Source organism: Sarcophilus harrisii, chromosome 1 (genome assembly GCF_902635505.1).
Source record: "Sarcophilus harrisii chromosome 1, mSarHar1.11, whole genome shotgun sequence".
NCBI lineage: Eukaryota > Metazoa > Chordata > Mammalia > Dasyuromorphia > Dasyuridae > Sarcophilus > Sarcophilus harrisii.
Genome location: NC_045426.1, coordinates 518,809,071 through 518,830,235, shown reverse-complemented (window position 1 = coordinate 518,830,235; position 21,165 = coordinate 518,809,071). Strand labels below are relative to the sequence as shown.

The 21,165-nt window shown below is 34.0% G+C and overlaps 1 protein-coding gene across 1 annotated transcript in view; it reads right to left on the bottom strand.

Moving 5' to 3' along the window:
- DOK6 (docking protein 6) overlaps nt 1-21,165 on the bottom strand; it is a 672,272-nt gene that overhangs the window by 119,302 nt on the left and 531,805 nt on the right. Inside the window, exon 7 of the mRNA XM_031946695.1 lies at nt 7,484-7,601. Coding sequence (XP_031802555.1) covers nt 7,484-7,601 — 118 coding nt within the window. The remainder of the gene's footprint in view (nt 1-7,483; nt 7,602-21,165) is intronic.

Sequence of the window (21,165 nt, the reverse complement as noted above, 5' to 3'; positions counted from 1 at the left end):
AAAGGTGAATTAAATAATCAAGACCCTAAGTAACATGAATAGATTCCATTTTATAGTGAATAGAATTCTGTATTTGCAGACAATGACTTCCATTCAGTGCAAGTCATTTAACTTCAGTGCTCTCAGAAACTTTCTGACTTCTCTTTTAGACAAATGAGGCATTTGGTGGCACAATGAATACAGAGCAAGGCTAGAGTGAGGAAGACTTGAGTTCAAATATAGCTGTGTGATCCTGGGAAAGTCATTTAATCCTTTCTGTCTCCATTTCCTTATCTGTAAAATTTTCTGGAGGAGGAAATGGTAGACAATTTCAGTATCTTTACCAAGAAAACCTAAAGTGGGGTCCAAAAAGGTGGACATGACCCAAAACAACTGACCTTATATATTTAGCATCACAGGCATGCTTCATTTTAGTTAATCACATGGTAGGTTATGGATATGTGTTTCTCCTTTTGGCAGTTTCAGAATGCTTATTCTTTCTAGTCTCCTACTAATCTAAATAAATATCTGAACGATAAGGAACACTAGACATTTCTGTGGTCAATTAATTCCAATATTCTCACTATGTACATTTTCATCAATAGAAAAAACACTTTTTAATTTTTCAAAAACTGAATGTTGAATTTTACTGTATTGTTCTTTAAATTGTGAGCTCTTTGAGTCGGGACTTTTTTTTTGGCCTTTCTTTGTATCTTCAATTCTTGACATAGTACCTTGCATGTAGAAGATGCTTAATAAATTGTTATTAACTATAAGAACCTTAAAGGGGGTTGGAAGAATGAGGAAGTTTTTCAGAGAAAAGTCAATCAAGATTATAAAATTTAAATCCATTGTTACAAACAACAGATTTCTATTCATATTAAAATATTTTTAGACTCTACTAATCTATGATAGGAAGTAGATGACTTCTTTTTAAAATCCCTTCAAGTAATTATTCTTATATTTTTATGAAAAATGATTAAATAAACAGCTTGTCAAAGAAAAACCATGATGATGAGTTTCTGCCCTGTCTCAGAACAACATAATTAGCTTGGTAAATCTCACTGTTCATCTCCTGTCCAAGCAAGAGAAAGTACTACCAGAGAAAATAAATTTAGTAATAACTATATTCAAAACAACCTAAATCATAAGATAGTCTGATGTCTAAATGGGAAAAAGAAAGTCATTTCTAAATGTTTTGTAACTGAAAGAGTTTTGAGGTCCTAAATTAGATTAATGTATGGCTCTGTGGAATTGCCACACACATCTGTAAAAACCTCTATATTTTATTTCATACTTTTCACACTCCATTTTAAAATTTCTGCATATAAGCTCCTAACATGTAAGAGGAATGAAATCTGTATCCTTAACCTACTCCCACAAGATCACAAAGATCATGGAATTTCAGAATTGGGAGTGACACCAGTAATCATATATGGTACAACTCATGTTCTTAAAAAAATCCCCAATACAATATATTTGACAAGTGGGCAGGCAGCCTCCACTTTAAAGATCGTTAGTGAAACATTCCAGTTATACTGTCCATAACCACAGAGCTGGCTATATGTCTGAGACTAGAACCCAGGTCTGCATAATTTTAAGACTAGCTGGGTTTTTCTAATAAGAATTATACTAGTTCATTTTCATTTAAGTTTTTTAGATTGTAGATCACTTTACTCATCTTATTTGATCCTTATGACAATTTGTTGTAGATATTATTATTATTATTCCCAACTTGGAAATGAAGAAACTGAGATTGAGAGAGGGATATGACTCAGATCACACATGTAGGATTTGAAGCAAGAGTGGAACTCGGTTTTTCTTCCCAAATTCAGCATTTTCTTGCTGCTCATATGAAACAACATGGCATATAAATATAAATGTCTATTAAATATATGTGAATAGCTAGGTGGTCAGTGGATAGGGTTCTAGGTCTAGATATCTTCTCGAGTTCATATCTGGTTTCAGACATTAGCTATTTTACCCTGAAGTCATTTAACCCTGTTTGCCTCAGTTTTCATCTGTAAAATAGCTAGAGAAGGAAATAGTAAATCACTCCAGTTTCCTTACCAGGAAAATCCCAAATGGAATCATAAAGAATCAGACACAATTGAAAAAAGTGAAAAGTGGGTGGGGGGAAGGAGGGGAAAATTGGAACAAAAGGTTTGGCAATTGTCAATGCTGTAAAATTACCCATGCATATAACTTGTAAATAAAAAGCTATTAATTAAAAAAAGAAAAAAATGAAAAGTGACAACAAATATTTTATATATATATATATATATATGTATAGATACATACAAACATATACATACAGATACATGCAGATATATACCTGCATATATCAACATATGCACTTTGTAAGACTGTCTTTTGACATTACTAAAACATGATTTTTGTAAAATTGAGAGATTCATTCAACTTAATAGGAAAGTACTTTATTTTCTAAAAAATTAATACTCATGAATATTTATGTGAATTTGTATATGCAATTGATCAATGAACCAATAAGTATTTGTAAATATCTACCATGTTCCAGGTATTATACACACTGTGACACTACTGTCTCTCCTTCCCTTTCTCTCTCTCTCTCTCTCTCTCTCTCTCTCTCTCTCTCTCTCTCTCTCTCCTTCCCTCCCTCTCTCTCTGTCTCTCTCTTTTTTTCTCTCTCTCTTTCTCCACATACTTATATGCCCTCTAATTTTTAAAGGGATATTATTCCACTACCATCTAATTGATTCATTTATTTAACATATATCTATGACTATATTACATATATAGAAGTAGAGCAATAGATACATGAAACAAGTGTAGATAGAAGATAATAGGTAAGTGGCATAGTGGATAGAGTGTTAGGGCTGGAATCAGGAAAACCTGAGTTTAAATACCTTCTCAGATACTTGTAGGTATGTGACTCTGGGCAACTCTGCCTCAGTTTCCTTATCTGTAAAATGTATATAATAATAGCACCAGGTTTTTTATGAGGATCAAATAATATAATAGTTCTGTAGTGCTTGCAAATAGTTGGCAATATATAAACATTAGCTATTACTATTATTATTTATGTATAGATGATAAGGAGATAAACATACTGTGTACATATACACAAATATATAATATATATACTTTAAAAAATTAAAACATTTCCTCACATAATTAAAATCTTTATTCTTACAAAACTAAGATTCTTTATTCTTTGGATGGGGATAAAGATAGTTTCACACACCAGCTTGGTGTGGAATCTGTTTTGAAGAACAAATAGCCTGGTATTCTTGCAGGCTGAGAATCACATATTTTGGGGGAGACTAATGATAGCAACTGCTTTCAAAGACATAGGATCCACTCAGTCTTCTTCTAAGTGCAAGCAACTAACTGTTTCATTACCACTTCCCTCCACCCCAGCCAATGCCAGGTTACAAATGCTTCCTCCTGAGTACTGTCCCTCTTCAACACCAGCAAAAAAAAAAAAGTCCATGATGGCCAGCTGCCATCAGAAAAGCATTGAGCACTTCCAAAGCTCATCTTTATCGCTTGCTGTTGACCCCCTCACCTTGCTCTTGCAAGCTGTCCCTGAGTTCTCCATCATTAAATTCAAAAGATTCACATTCGCTTTTATGTTTTCCTAAACCAAATCATCCCCCTGTTCATCCCCCACAGCACTGTCTACTTCTTGGTTTTAAATCCAACTAATTTGCTCTTGGTTCTGCTTCATTCTCCCACTCCTGCCCTTATGTCTTTTTTTCATACCACCCCTTGTGCTTGGAATAGACTCTCACTTTCCCGTCTGCCAAACTATTCAACTCTGATCTTGAAATTCATTTAACCTAGGAAACCTTAAGGGGGCAGAATCTATATCTTAACCATTCATCTTTGTATTCCCATTAGCTCAGTGCATCAGCAAAATTGGTGCTTGATAAATGTGAAAGGAAAGAAGGAAGGAAAGAAGGAGGAAGAGGTGGGAGAGGAAAAAAAGAAAAAAAGAATGAGTGAATAAGATAAGCTTTGGAATACTACTTATTCCTGAGGAGTTTCCATTAAAATGAAAGCTTCCATTGGAATAAAGTTATACTTTTGGGAGATTCACATTCAAATTAAACATACCTATAAGTATTTAATGTATGCAGAGTACCAGAGGAGGAACTAAAAGATATATGGTAATTAAAAAATGCTTTCCTGGATTTTATAATCCAGTAGTCAGGATGCAACATACACAATAATTTGTATAAAATAGAACATGAGAAATATATGAATTTACTATAAAATATTATTCAAAGTCTGTAGAAGAAATGACCATTTTCCCCCATTAGGTTATAAGGTAAATCTTCAAGGAGAAAATTATATTTTAGCATGGCTTTGAAGGTCAGGCAAGGATATCAACAAATGTAGATAAGAAAGGAGGAACATTATAAGTATTCAAGAAGAAAGATAGTAGCAACACTTGCCTCTCTTAAAATTAAAATTTTGTCTCTTAAATGCCACCTTCCTTTTCTTGATTGCCCTAGTGTTCTTTATTTCCCCTTTAATGGTCATGCATATGTACATTTTTTAACTTATTATGGTAAGGGACAATATGAACAAAGATACAGTAGCAGAAAAGCACAGGATAAATACAAAAAATAATCTGTAGTCAAATTTTGCTGGCTCATATGGTACATGGTAGGAAGTCGAGTGAGATTAGACTGGACAAAGTAGAATAACACCATATTGTAAGGACCTTAAAACTATCTGTCTTATTTTAGGAGTCAAAAAGCTCCTTGTAGAAGAGAGATAGTAATTTAGAAAACAGAATAAAAATTTAATATTTCAGCCAATATCCAAATCTTATTCAAAAGTCTTGTCCCTTTACTTCCATGACCCATTCTTCCTATTGGTGAGAAACAAAAATAAATATCACATAGAAAGGGAAATGAATTTTAATAATAAAAATTTACTTCTGAAAGATGGATGATTGTTTATAATTTATGGATATGTCTTTATCAGTCAGATCTAACTATATTTAGAAAGGATGATTTATTTAGTATACTTTAAAAGAGATGGACATGACTTGAAAAAGAGTTGGACAATTCATCTATTTTCAAAAAAATATATAATGTGATTTGGAAAATGGCTAGAATCAAAGGATAAAAATTGTGTAATGATTAAGAAAAAAATAAATACATTATATGATTTACTTCCAAACTCTGACAGGTTTGGGTTAGACATTTGGTGAATGCTATATCCAATATGAACTACTTTATTTATATTCATTCTGTCATTTTAAGAATGCTGAGTCACAATATCCTTTCATGCACACAGAATTCCAAACAAATTTGCCTTCTTCCTCTTCCTTCAGCTCAGTATTCTATTTTATGCCTTTTTGCCTGGAAAATATTCATCCATTCATTCAATGTAAATTTATTAGGAGCCTATACTGTGCAAGACAGTGGGATAAGTGCTGAGAATATGGAGGGAAAAATGAAACCGTTTCTGTCCTGAGAGAGCTTATTTTCTATTGATAGAAAAGAACATATGCCAGATAAGTAAATGTAAAGTATTTCAATAATGAAGATATTAGCAACATTATTTTCATTTCCATCTTTTAAAATCATTACTTTCTCACAAGGATCATCAGAATTGTGAGCTCCTTTTCCAATTTGGCTAATTTTTAGTGTTTTTATTTTTTCTTTTAATAATCATGAAGATACTTATCTTTTTTATATATAGTAGTAGAATATAAGTAGAAAGTAAGGGCTGTTTTGGTTTTGCCTTTACATTCCCAAACTCTTGGCCATTGGGCTTGAATTAAATTGTAATATTTGTCATGAATGCAAGACTAACTCAAAGGCCTTCAAGTGAACATGATAACTGTCAGAGTATTGGAAGAGTTATCATCGATCAAAGAAGCAGTAAGCTTTTCCTGTTTTGTTCCAGAAGACAAAACTAGAAATAATGGCTGGAAAATTTAAAGAAGAAAAAATTAGATTTGAAGTACTATAAAACTTCCAAACAATTGGATATTTCCAAAAATGGAATGGGATTCGGCTCACTGGAGATCATTAGGCAAAACAAAATAATCTCTTGCATGGCATATGATAGAAGGCATCCTGTACAAATGTGTTGGATTGAATTATCTCTGAGTTCCTTTCTAATTCTGAGACATAGTGATTCTGATTTTGAAATAATGGAACCACACTCTTAAAGCTCATTAAAATATTTGACCAGTGCCTTAACCAAGGTCTAAAATTCTCATAAGATTTCCCATGAGTAATATTATTTCCGTTATGTCTATCCTCTCCCAACTCATCTGTCTTTCCTGAAATAATCTTGTCTGAATGTTGTATAAAAGGTTACTTATTCATATAAAATTAAAATCTCAGAATATATATTGGTTTAGCTTCTTTTTATTTATATCTTCTGTCCCTCCTTTCCATTGTTTCTCTTCTTTTCTTTCTTTTTCCCTCCCTCCTTCCTTCCTTCTTTCTTTCCCTTTCTTTTTTCCTTATTCCTTCCTTCCATCCTTCCTTTCTTTTATTTTAACCCTCCTATCTTCCCTTGTTCCTTCCTTTCTAAATATTTGTTAAATTGGATCAGATCCATTTTGGACTTCATTTTCATCAGTCTTGTTCAGCCTTAATCAGCATAAATAACTTATTTACTATTGGTTTTGTTTTGTTTTGTTTGAATGAAAGGCATTATTAATACCTTTAATATACAATACGGCTGAAAGATAGCTTAGAAATCATGTATTCCAGCCTTTTGATTTAGAAATAAAGGAATTAAACTTCAAAGAAGTTTTATAATTTACCCAAGGTCACATCATGATCTAATGGCATAGTCAGAATTAGAATCCAGGTCTCCTGATGCTAGGTTTCCTCTTCTCATTTTAGAACAAAATAAGGGATGAAAAGAAAGCAATATCCTTCCCTCAGAAAGTATACAGAATTTGCTACCATTGGTTAATTACTTTCTATCTATTCATTTTATTCACCTAATTAGTTATTCCCATGTTAGTTAATTAACCACTCCTCTCCAGGGACTACACTGAAGCAAACATTCACCCTGAATGGCTTCTATTTCAGAGGGTGGAAACTTATGCAGTGAGTTTTATGTAAATTTTATTACAAGGCCTGAAGTCAGCCTCCTGAGTAAATATTCAATCCTATTAAGGAGAAGAGATGCCAAAAAAGAAAATCTTTATGGAACCTGGCATGAAGTAGATAAACCTCATTGTTAGCTACATTTTAGCTACTGATAATTTGCATCATATAGTGTTTTACTCAAATTTTTGTACCAAATTGATTGTTCAGCCTACACAATGATTTTCAGGGTAATTTTTACTATTAGTTTATGAAATGATGGCTTAAAAAAGCTACTGAAACACTCAGGGTTCCTACTGGGGAAGGTTACAGCTGATAAACTGAAATACAGGGAAAACAACCAATGTAAATGAAAAAGCAATTTTCATGAATTTTGCCCACATGAAGGCAGCTAATGGAGGTGCTACCTTGTTATTAAAGTCACTTGCCTTGTAAACTGTAGATTTCTCCAACACTGTTCTGCCGTGTAATATGGTGCCAATATGCACTTCGAGGGAGGGAGATGGACTTGGATAACGTCATTGGTTCAGTCAGACTGGTTTGAAGCTGAAAGACAAAGCAGGAACATCAAAAAAAACATCCATCCATTCACATGACCTAGCAAATGTTTTCAAACTGCTTTATATCACCTTCAAGATTTATCAAGATTTTTTTTTCTTCCAAATAAATAGCTGAAAGAGAATCAGAAAATATTTTTGAATTTTTAAACATTATGCCTTTCTTCTGATACTTGGGGATACTTGAATCTGCTATTGACTCAATTCAATATAATTAAGCAATTTATTTATATAAATAAGCACATTCTGCCCAGGTAATTAGGGTAAATTCACCATATACAAATAGCTCCACACCCATGATGTTGCATTTCTCTTTTTCCTTTTCTTCCTCCTCTGTCTTGTCCCTCTACTTCTGAAAACAGAAATCAAATCAACTTTACTAATCCTGGAGAGATTATCAATCAGTTCTCCTATGACTTCATCTAGAATTTTTGTGATGTTCCAGATCAAAACACTACTACCCAATCACTATCCCCCATGTGTGTTGTCTTCCTTTATTAAAATTTCAACTTGAGGGTTTAGATTCTCTTTCTTTGTACATTTTCATTCTCAAATACTTAGCATACAACAAAGGCTTAATAATGTTTTTCTTATTTATTTCTTCGTTTACTAAATGCCTACTATAATGCAAGGCTCAAGAGGCAAAAGTGATTTAGTAAAGAGGGCTAAATTTGTATGAAGACATAGGAAACAGGAACATCCTATAATAAAGAGATTGCACGTTTGATTTTTTAAAAATATGCATGACTCCCTTGTAGGATTTAGATATGGAATAATTATTAGAAATTATTATTATTAATATTAATCTAATTAATGTTAGTCTAACCCATTAATTTACAAATGAAGAAGTTAAGACTTGATTGATTACTGATCTTTGTGGGGGTGGACCTGGGGATCTCAACCCCTCTGAGCCTCTGGGAGCTTCCCCACCCACCTGAATCTCTAGCCTCTGGGAAAACTACCTGCTTCTCATGGGAAACTGCCACTTCCAATTGATTTGAGAATCACTTTGGTCTGGGAAACAATCACCATCCTTAATAATCTGGAAATTAGCTCCTGATCCCTCCTTAGTCCCAAACCATAGAAGGATAAATAAAAAACAAGACTTTGCATCCCAAACTTCACTATCTTCCTAATCAGGAAGCAGCCCACTGAGGGAAAGAGTTTCTCAGTAAAATAAACCCATTTTGTCAAAAACCTTGCTTGAAGACTTGGGCTGTGAATTCTTTCACAAAACCTGTGACACTGCTGTTATGGTATCCTCACCCCACAGCAAAAGTTTACATATGAAGAAAGCAGAGCAGAAGTACAATTATCTGCTCTTCTACTCTAAAACTTATTATAGGTTCCTATTACTTGCCAAGTACCATTTAATCTCTTTAGTCTTATGCCCCACAGTTTACTAAACACTTCAGTCTTACTCATGTTTCCTGGCATGCAATTTCTGATAGAATCAAGCCTGACTTTTAACTCTCCCCTTATTTCAACTTGTCATTTCTGTGGCATCTCTCTAACCTCCAGAATCTTTTGTAACCTGTTTCCCACTTTTGGACTAGACTCCAGCCACATCTTTGCTTATTGAAATCTTTCTTTCCCTTCAGTTCCACACTCTTAATCCTGCCACTCTTACTCTACCCAACCGGGAGAAACCTTTTCTTATTTTATTCTATGGCTGGACACTCAAATACCCGGGAAGATTTGAATAATCGGAGCTCCAGGCTAGATCAGTATTCTCACAGGAACACCTGGTATGCGAATACTTGCATTCTCTGACAAAAAGGCCCCCTTATTCAGGAGCATTTTGTCATCTTTCCATCTCTAGAAATGTCTAAGATTAATAAAATCAGGGAAACCATCGCTTTGACATCAGGGTCTCCTCCCTGACCTGTCTCTCTGGGTGTCACACCCTTAATCTTGCCACTTTAACCCCTGATTCCACCCAACAAGGAGAAATTAGCTTTCCTAAAAATGGGGGCCGGGGAAGGCCTGTTATTCAGACTCTAGGCTATTTAACATTTTTACTAAGGATGAGAACTTTTTGCTCCTAGCATTTTCTCTCCTACTTTTCTTGATTGGCATTCTATGCCCCTGCCAACAATGAACTTTTTAGCATAATTAACTCCTTAACTACTTTCAGCCAGGGAGCTCTGTGGGGAGTGCGGGCATTCAGTATTGTTGGGTGAGCTATCAGCATTCTTAAAGCAGCCCACAGATGAGACCTGATACATTTTCTGCAAAAGACCCCATTCCCAAACATCATCTTCTCAACTCTGGATGACACCCTACTTTTAATCTGCTCCTGAGATTTGTTTCCTCTATGCTTCAAGCTGTAAATTTTCAACTATTCTCCAGCCTACAAATCATGGGGACAACTGACACACAATGAGATGCCTTGCTGCTACTTTCGGACCTCACACCTTTCCTCCTGGCTTGAACCCCCCAGTATCTCTACAATCCTTGTCAGTTTGAAGTAGTTACAAAAGTCTGAGATTGTAGCCCCTTTTTTCCCAAATAAATTTGGGTGGTAACTGCTTGAGGAGGGATGGCAGGGTGTGAAATTGTGTTCCCTTTAATCTGTAAAATTAACACTCTAAAATTGTGTGCCCTTTGATCTGTAAAGAAGGGAGATTTGAGTCTCAGGCCCCCCCCCCCCCCCCGGAAGCATATCTCCCCAGACAAGTTAAGTGATGTCATCCAACTGGATCATTTCTAAGGCAAGCTGAATCTCTATTCAAATTCAGGTGGAAAAAGCCTTCAAAACAAGTTCATTTGGAAGATCTTGGTCTGATCAACTCGAACTGCCCCAGCTCCCCCCCCCCCCCCCCCCCCCCAGATCTGTTCATATAATAGGTTTCTGTTTACTCACTTCTTTGCAGAATGTCCAAAGCAGGACTATACCTTGTCTCTTGGTATAGCTGCCAAGATCCTGCTCCCTGAGAAGACATTCTTTTCTCAGTGCCAACCTCCATTTGCTTAATAGGACTTTGCCACTAAAGAAGTCAGTCTCTCAGCAAAGCTGACTTCTCATCCAACAATAAATTTCCATTTTTGCCACTTAAAACTCTTCGGGTTTGTAATTTTTTTCACAAAGAACCTGCTCCTCCAACCAAAAGGGGATTTCCAAAATTCTCTGCCCTGCCACTAACTTCATCATCCTCACCATCTCCCTTTAACTTTCTCTGATTCTCTCACATAAATTCCCCTTTTTCAAATCTTTCAGAATCAAAGGAACTCAGAGATGAAAGGGGCCTCTAATCTAAATTCTTAAACAAGAAATCTTTTTCTAATATATTGGACAAATGATCATCCAGTCTTTGTTTGAAATACTCTATTGAGGAGAAAGCTACTCTCTTTCTTCAAAACAGATGTTGTTATTCAGTCATTTCAGTCATGTCTAACTCTTTATGAACACATTTGGAATTTTCTTGGCAAAGATACTACAGTGGTTTGCCATTTTCTTCTCCAGCTCATTTTACAGGTGAGGTAATTAAGATAAAACAGGATTTAATGACTTGCCCCAGTGTTACACAGATAGTGAATATCTGAAGCCAGATTTGAATTCAAGAAGATGAATCTTTTTGACTATAGGCCTAGTACCCTCTTTACTATATCACCCCATTGAGAGAAAGCTATTATCACTCCCATTTACATTTACCTTTTTAATTATATATTTATATATACAAAATACAAATATTGATTTTATCTCTGATATATACTTGCTATGTGACCCTTAACCTTTCACTATATTCACCAGTTTTCTAAGATTAAAAGTTGTAGAGAAGGTCCCAACACACACTTACAGAAGAAATTATCAAACTTGGAAATTCCATAAATCAACAAAATTTCAAGTCTAGTTTCTATTCCTTTAGAGATAGTAACCATAATTGTTCAGTATACATATTATTATAATATAATTTGAACTTATAAGAACAGACAATAGTCAGAGGTGTGTGGGATAGGTGCAAGACCCCCTTTCCCAAATTAACTAATAAGAGACATCTTCAGGTACAAAGAGAAAGCATTTATTTAGTCCCTGTAGGGAGAGGCCCAGACACACACCTGGGAGCTATCTCAGCTCCCATCATGTGCTCTGGAACCAGCCTCCAGCTTATCAGGACTTAAAAAGCAAAAGACCAAGTCTTTTCATTGGATAGAAAATGATGCAACTATTCTTGACCAAAGGTCACTAATGTTGTCTGCTTCTCACAGGTCATCTCATTTCCTGAGGATCTGACTTTTAGAGACCATGTGACTTCCTGTAACCCAGGATCCAAGACCTGATCTTCCCACTCTGGGAATAGGAATCATTTGACTTAGTCTCAAATTGAGAAAACTTCATCCAATCAGTCCCATTCAATGGACATACTTGAAACAAAGTAATTTTTTTTTTTTTTCAGAACAGATGTGAGGATCATAGATATAGAGTTGGAAGAGAATTTAGGAGTCTTCTACTTTTATTTCTTTCATTTTATAGAAGAGGAAAATGAAGTCCCCAGAAATGAAATGACATGCCCCAAATTCTAATTAAATAGCAATCAACTAAGTAGTCAGCAAATATTTATTAAGGTCCCACTTAATAACAGATATTGTGTTAGGTACTGGAAGAAAAATTAATGAAAATAAGTATCTTAAGACACAAGTGAATATACAAGTATATGTATGTATATATAATGTATATATAACACATATATAAGTATTTTCATTTCTCATCTGATTATTTCTTATCTATAATTAGCAGAGAAATGTTCTATTTATAATTATATTGTGCATTTATCATGTCCCTTCTAAAGAAAGGGATTTTATATGTATATGAAAACAATGATTCTAGCTAAACTCATTCTTTATGATGACTTTTAAAAAGGTTTTATTGAACCCAGGTCCTATAATTCCATATCCATCCTTTGTATCCATATTTATTGGAATAGAAGCAATAATGAGCATAGTCCCTTCTTTCTGGATTTTAATTTTTATCAAAATCTATATGCTTGCAAACTTCAAGATTATCACTTAATTCTATTCTATTCTAACCAAAATACTAATTATATAGCTAACATATTCACCTCTCCTCTCTGAAAATTGTTAAGCCAAAATTTATTTATTTGACTTTAGCTATTATTTGGTGTGTTCCAAATAATATGTTTACAACTCACAAATTTAAAAATTTTATGTCATATCCTTTGGCTATTACTATATTGCTCCTACTTATGGAAATAACTGCAATATATAATATCATTAATTTGTACGGTGAAAACACAGTATTAGAAGAAATTATATTTTATGGTGCAATTATTTCCATAAGGGACAGAATAAGATTTTATGTCTCCTCTATCCAAACTTTGATTTTCTCTCTGCCAAATCATTAAACAAAAGAAAAAAAAATCTACACTCAAAACTATCACTCCTCATATAGAATAGCATTATACTTATATATATTTCACACTTTTACATCTAGAATATGGTATAGCAAAAAAATACTTAAAATTGACAAAATACAAAGTAGAATTTTTAAAGGAGATATGGTTTAAAATGTCAACTCAAATAGAATGTGAATTCCTATTATCCCAAAGACCTGTCAGACTACCTCTGTGCCTGTGACCCTGTTGCTCTGATAGGCCTTGGAGATGTTTTAAATAGAAGAGGTACCCTCATCCTGACATCCTGTTACTCATTATCAGTGACAGTCAACTGACCTTTAGAACCTGAAGTCACAATTGTCCTGAGACAAAACAATGACTAAGCTGGGTTTGTTATTGGCAAGCATATTTTCTTTTGTCAAGGGAAAAGAATAAGCATTTATATTCTACCTACTATGTGCCAAACACTGTGAAAGCACCTTTTTCAAAGATTATCTAATTTTTCTTCACAACACTCCTGTGAGGTAGATGCTATGATTATGGCCATTTTACATATAAGAAAACTGAGGCAAACAGAGGTAAAGTGTCACATAGCTAGTAAAAATTGAAGGTTGGATTTGAATTCAGGTCTTTCTAACTCAAGTTCAGAACTCTAGACTGTGCCTGCCATCAACTGCCTTTCCAAAGCAAAAGCATATATATATATGTGTGTGTGTGTGTGTGTGTGTGTGTGTGTGTGTAATAAAGTGTTTTATAATTTTTCAAACTTGTGTATTAACTTTAATTACTTAAGTATTTAATTCTTGAGAGTTTCAACATAATGAAGCAAGATGGGTTTTAGACCTGGATCTTCTTTCTTCCTCTATAATCTTGGGCAAATCATCCAACTTTTCTGACCTCAGTTTCTTAAACTGTAGAATTATTAAGGTCCCCTGGAAGTTCTAAATTCTAGATCCTAAAAAGTTAACTAATCATCTTGAATAATTTTCATTTTCAATGCCAGAACCTGTAGTTTGGTCAATAACATCTCTGTTATATGGTGAAGGTAAGATAGAATATAAGAGAATCTTTTGTCTGAAATCTATCCTTCCTTCAAACATTAAATACTTTATAACTTAATAGTGTGCTTACCTTGATATTCTGTGTCTTAGAGCTAGCTTTATTGGTTTATCATCTAATTACGAGACTGCATACTAAATACTGATGATGGTTTAGTAGATTGAACGCTGGGTTGGGAATTAAGACCCGAGTTTAAATATGGCATATGCTTACTTAGCTTTGTGATCATTGAAAAGTCATTTAAGCTTTTTTTTTTTTTTTTTTTTTTTGCTTCAGTTTCCCCATCTATAAAAAACAAATGGAGATAATAACACCTAATTCTTAGAGTTGTTGTAGGGATTAAATGAGAAATATATACATGGCACATTGAAGTCACTTTATAAATATTGATTATTATTACAATTTTCAGACATTTTTTCTCATGTAGTGGTGAGAATTGCTTTTTCTTTCTTCCAGGGATCAGTGCCCTAATTATCAAGATCTGAACTCAGGAAAAAAATACGAAAAACATACTTATGCATATTAGCATTTTAAAGATTAAAAATAAAGATAGTTTATAGAGGAGAAAGCATTTGAGAAAAGAGAATTAAAGGGATTTGATTTTGCTGAAATCAAAATTTCTGATTCTGATTTGCTAAAATCAAACCCTATTTTCTATCTTTTGAGGCAGGCTCTGCCTCAATAATTTCTTAAAAATTTATTTAATGAAAGGACAAACAAAAGATAATGAAGAATGAGGATGAAATTGTTGGCTTCTAAAAATGTTGAAATGTCATTTTACACATTTTCTCAAAATTCCAAATAAATATTTCTAATATTTCATTCATATTAAAAATTGGTCTGGAAATTATACTCAGGAAGAAATAAACCCATGTCTAATTATAACAGATAGAGAAACTATGAAACTCCCAATTTTACAATCCCTTGTGGCATAGAAGGTACAGGCTTAAAATATTAAAAAATAATAGATCTTTAATTAAGCCAGCAATGCCACTTATAAGTACTAATTAGTCCACAATGCTATTTTTATTACTATACTAATCACGATCCTGCCTATATGTCATTCTATTCCCTCTTTTAAAATAAGCAGAATCTTTTTTCTATATAATGTATAATCAGTAGTTGAGTTGATTTTTCCTACAACATAATACTAGAAACCTTTGCATTTATTCGCTACAATTCTCTTTTGCTTTATTCCTTCTTCATTTCATTATGCCAGCTTTTTAAAGAGAATATTGTTCTTCCCCAAGTTCACTTACATGTCTCCTCTTCCCCTCTTCAAAAGAAAGCCAACAACACAGGGGTTCTTCTTTTGTTGTTATTGGATAGCTAACTAACTGGAGACCATTTGGACTTAATTTTTAATTTTTATTTTAAAAGCTTTTTACTACTTTCCCTGCAAAACTATTCCAAACCTTCCCCCTTTGTTCCTCAATTTTTCAACTCTGTCAGCCTCTTGGCATTTTAAAATCTTTGTCTTCTATTCCTTCATCTTTTATATTTCTTTTTTTTCCCCACTTCCAAACAAATTCAGAGAAATAGGAAAAATACCTTCATTATTGGCTATCTTAGATAACCTTTGGAACAAGAATTTGGGGAAACATTTGCCTTAGAAGCACAGGATTTAAGTTTGAGAACCATCTATAGCAGTCACCAACTATATGACCCTGTATATTTACTTCTCTTAGACTTCGTTTTCTCAGTTGCAAAATGAGGATAATAATTTAACTATTTTTCTATTTTCACTAATTTCACTTCATAATGTTATATAATTGTTAGTTATTGAATTAATGTTTTTAAATTTTAGTTTTTAATGGTTATATTTAATATAATATTTGCATTATGTTTCACAAACCAAAAAATGCTACATTCATGAAAATTTAGAATCTAGCATGGGAGAGGGAAAGAATAAATAATTTGTAGTTATAGAATGTTAATTAAAATCCTACTTCGACAGTTTTTACAAATGTGACCTCAGACAAATCACTTAAACTTCCTTGATCCCTGTTTATTTATTGTAAAATAAAGAAGTAGAATCAAATGACTTTTATCTTCTCTTCTTTCTCCAGAGATATAATTAAATGAACATATGATTGACTGAGTGACATCACCTTCCTTAGCCTCCTGTCCCCTTAGACTGAAAGGCTGGAAGGTGGAGTACCAAACTTTTCCCAAAGTTTTTTTTTATGGAAAACAGTAAATGGCTTTTTGAGCTCACTCCATTCTAATATACCTGACTTCAGCTTCATAGAACATCCTTCCATGTCAACTATCCCATGTTTTACATCCTATCCTCCCTGTTTCCTGCTTCCTTGTGTTTGTTGTCTTTTCCCCATCAATACTGTAAGCTCCGTGAAGGGGGAAAGACTGTCTTTCTTTTTATTAATTGTATTTCCAGCACTTAGCATGGTAACAGTCATACAAGTGCTTAATAAATACTTATTGGATTGGACTATATATAATTTTACTATAATTATCTCCTTATCTTTTTAAATGAGGTACAGATTAAAATGGTCACTATCTTATTATTCTCTATTTTAAATAGTCTATGATTGGGTAAAATTATATATTAACTACTTTTTATAATTTAATGGAAAGAGAATGAAAGCTGGCTTTTTCTGATAGCTCACTGAAATAATTCTTTGTATAAGAGGGAGGTAAAAGGAATAAACAGTTATGTAGAGTCTAATGTATATCAAGCATTGTGCTGTTATTTTTATAATATTTTTACAAATATTATCTCAGTTAATTATCAAAATAATCCTGCAAAGTATATCATTTTATTGTTCCTATTTCACAATTGAGAAAATTCAGGCAAACAGGGTAAGTGACTTGGCCAGGACCACATAACTACTAAGTGTCTGAAACTGGATTTGATCTCATCTTCCTGACTCCAATCTCAGGACTCTATTCACTTTGCCACTGACTATCCTTGATATAAATTCAGGATCAGAAAGAATAGCAGAGATGTCCCTATATGATCCTGTTTTCCTCTCTTAGGTTCCTATATTGTGAAAGCTTTTCATTATGTGTAATTTGAAGATTGAGTATTTCATATGGTTTCATCTATTAGAAGTTATTCTTAAGTTGTCATGGATCAATTTTAGTGATTCTATATGATAATTCAGTCTATGAGAATGGTCTAATTTCAGTGCAAGTTCATTAGATGAATTCTCCAGGATACCTTGAGATATGTGTAAGAAGGGAACTATCAGTCCATAAATAGCAACAAGTAAAGCTATTAGACAATATCTTGTTAGGTATTCTGTAGGCATTAAATTTTGCAGTGTCTATCAATTTATGGCCCAGTTTCTATATCTGAAACTAGCAACCTTCAAGATAACCCCTTTATATTTTTTGTTGACAATATTCTAGTCTTAAGTGGTCATCAAAAACTCCCCTTTTTCCACACACACACACAAATTAGCTATTTGTCTGATGTTTCCTAGTTGACATATGGTTGGCTAGATTCATGTAGATGTAGATTATGAAAGACTTCTGAATCTATTGTTTTACCCTTTGTTTCATAGACTTCTTTTAGAATTTAAATCAGTTTTAGTGATTTAAAGGTCAAAAGTACCCTATCCCAGTTTAGTTTGCAGACCATAACTAGCTGAAATTATATTCCCATCATTTGATCACTTAAGGACCATAACATTGCGTAAAAGTCTTTGCAAATCAGTTGATGACATAACATGACACTAAACAAGAGCTATATAGCAATTTGGTATAGGATTTCATTATAAGACATCTGGGTTCTATATGAACATGATGGAATAATTGGAATGGGAAATTTTTCCAGAAATCAGAGTATGTGGCTTTCTGATATATCAATGGGAAGCAGTTTTGGCCAGGGCTCTTCTCCTTCCTTTACCCTTTGATAAGAAAAAAAACATTTTATGATATCCAAGGCTCCAGAGGATGTTGGAACTGTCACCTTCCCATTAGTATGACAAATGACACCTCCAGATTGACTATTAGCAATGTTTGAATCATCAGGAACCAAGTACAGACTGGATGCAAATTCATTGTAATTAAAAAGATCATCTTGAACACCTCATAAATAAAGAAAAAGCATTCTAGAAATGAGGATCTGTGAGTTATTCATTTACCATATGTGCTTTCTAAGTCCAAGCCCACTTTGTCCTGTGATTCATGTATACTGGGGAGAGAATATATCATAGACATAATCAGGATGCTTTATAGTTAACATGTATAGTGTACCCTATTAGTAAATATTCCTTTTAAAAAAATCTTCTTGAGAGGGGGAGAGCCACGGGGGCAGAGTAAAGGCAGGAAGTCACTCAACCTGACTCCCAAATCACTCCAAATTCCTTTAAATAATGAATCTAAACAAACTTTAGAGTATCAGAACCCCAAAAAAGATGGAGTTAAACATTTTTCAGTCAAAGGCAACTTAGAAACTCAACAGAAAAGGTCTGTGATAGCAGGATTTAAGTCCAGTGCACAGTCCAGATACAGGATATGCCAGCTGGACCCAGCCCCAGCCCTGGCCCAAGCCCAGCCTCTGAATCAGCGGCAGTATTGCTGGCTTCCAGACTTCTCAGCCCAGAGACACCAAATGAAACTTGGAAAGTCAGCAGAAAAAGTTTGTAGAACCAGAGTGGGATCACAGACTGCAATTTCAGCACAGCCTCAGCCCCAGACTAGGCCTAGAAGCCAGCATCAGTAAAGTAGGACCTCTTGATTTAGAGGTCCTACTTCACTGATGTTGGAGCAGTGTTGGAGGCTTCTGGACCTCTTAGGCTGGGAATACCAGGGAAGACTCTGAAGGTCAGCAGAGAGGGTCTGTGGCAACAAGGTGGGAGTCTGGTGTGTGGTCTCAGTGCAGGCCTGGTTAGCAGAGGCCCAGCTCCTGCCAGCACATTAGATTTTATAACTACAGTGGGATGGGGATGCACCTAACAACTCCATGGCAGAAAAGAGTACTTGTGGTCTGATTCCTAGAATGATTTCTGAAAATAACTGTACAAAACTCCTGAAGTTTGGTACAATGCACTCTACACTCTGGAAACAGAGTCCTATTTTAACAGAGTTAAAAGTCAAGTAATAGGCTAGGAGAATGAGGAGACAACAAAAAAGTTTCGACCATTGAAAGTTATTATGGTGACAAAGAGGATCAAAACACATATTCAGAAGATAACAAAGTCAAAGCTTCTACATCCAATGCCTCCAAGAACCATAACAATTGGGCTCAAGCCATGGAAGAGCTCCAAAGGGACTTTGAAAATTAAGTAACAGAAATAAAGGAAAAATTAGGGGGAAAATTAAGAAAGATTCAAAAGAAAATACAAAAAGCTAATGAGAAGAATGCCTTAAAAGCAAAATTGGCATACAAATTGAAAAGGAGGTACAAAGGCTCTCTGAAATAAATAATTCCTTAAAAAAGAGAATTGAGTAAATGGAAGCTAGTGACTTTATAAGATCAAGATACAACAAAGCAAAATGAAAAAAAAAAAAAAGAAAAAATAGAAAAAATGTGAAATATCTCATTGGAACAGCAACTAATCTGCAAAATAGATCCAGGAGAGATAATTTAAAAATTATTGTTCTACCTAAAAGTCATGATCAAAAAAAAATGCCTAGACCTCATTTTATAAGAAAATTATCAAGGAAAACTGTTGGTTTTCTAAAAACAGAGGTTAAAAATGAAATTGAAAGACTCCACTGATCATCTCCTGAAATCCCAAAATGAAAACTCCCAGGAATATTATAGTCAAATTCTGTAACTCCCAGATCAAGAAGAAAATATTGCAAGCATCCAGAAAGAAACAATTAAATTATAATGGAGCCACAGTCAGGATAACACAAGATCTAGTAACTTCCACATTAAGGATTGGAGGGCTTGAAATATGATATTCTGGAGAGCAATGGAACTAGCATTACAAGCAAAATAATCTATTCAGCAAAAGTGAATATAATCCTTCAGAGGAAAAGGTAGTCATTCAATGAAACTGAAGATTTTCAAGCAGTTATCATGAAAAGATGAGCTAAAGGCAGAAAAACAAACAAACAAAAAAACCCTGATTTTCACATACAGGACTCTGGAGAAGAATAAAGTGATAACCAGGAAAGTGATATTATAAGGGACTTAATAAGATTTATCTGTTTACATTCCTACATGGAAGGATGATACTTGTAAGTAGTTCTCATTATTATGACAGTTAAAAAGAATATATATATAGACAGAGGACATGTGTGTGAGATGAATATAAGAGGATACTATCTTTTTTTTTTTTAAGATGAAATTAAGGGGTTAGAGAGGAATTTATTTGGAGAAAGAAGAAGAGATAAGTGGAATGGTGCAAGAAAAAGCCTTTACAATGGAGGGCAAAAAGAGGAGTGCAGGGTGGGATGGTGGGAAGGTGGAGGTGGGGAGTGAGTGAACCTTACTGTCATTAGAGTGGGATCAAATAGGAAATAATATGCATAGTCAATAGGGTTATAGAGATCTATTTTATCCTGCAGGAAAATAACAGGGGAATGGAATATAGAAAGGGGGAAGGGTGATAAAAGAGATCTCATATTAGGGGAATGAGTGGTTAGTGGCAATAGACTTTTGAGGAAGAATGGGGTAAAAGGAGAGAGAATAAATGAAGGAAATACAATTAGCAATAGTAATTGTTAAAATATATTTTTTTCAAAGTAAGTTTCTCTGATAAGGTCTCATTTCTCAAACAGAGGAACTGAGTCAAATTTAAAAGAAAACTAAGAGCTATGTCCCAATTGATAAATGATCAAAAGATATGAAATGTGCCCTGTAAATTCAGGCATATACTTTGATCTAAAGCACCACTACTAGGCATAAATACCAAAAGAGGTTTGAAAACTAAACAAAACAAAAGGAAAATGGCCTATATGTAAAAAAAAATTATTAGCAGCTCCTTCTCAAAAAAAAATTAGAAATTGAGGGGATGACTAACAATATGGGAATGGCTCAATAAACTGTAGTATGTATTTGTGATGAATTATCATTCTCTGGGAAATGATGAGCAGGATGCTTCAGAGGGGGAAAAACACCTGGAAATTCCTCCATGAACAAAATGAAATATACAGCATACAAAATAATAATCTAGGATGACCAGGTGGAAATGACTTTGCTATTCTCAGTAGTACAAT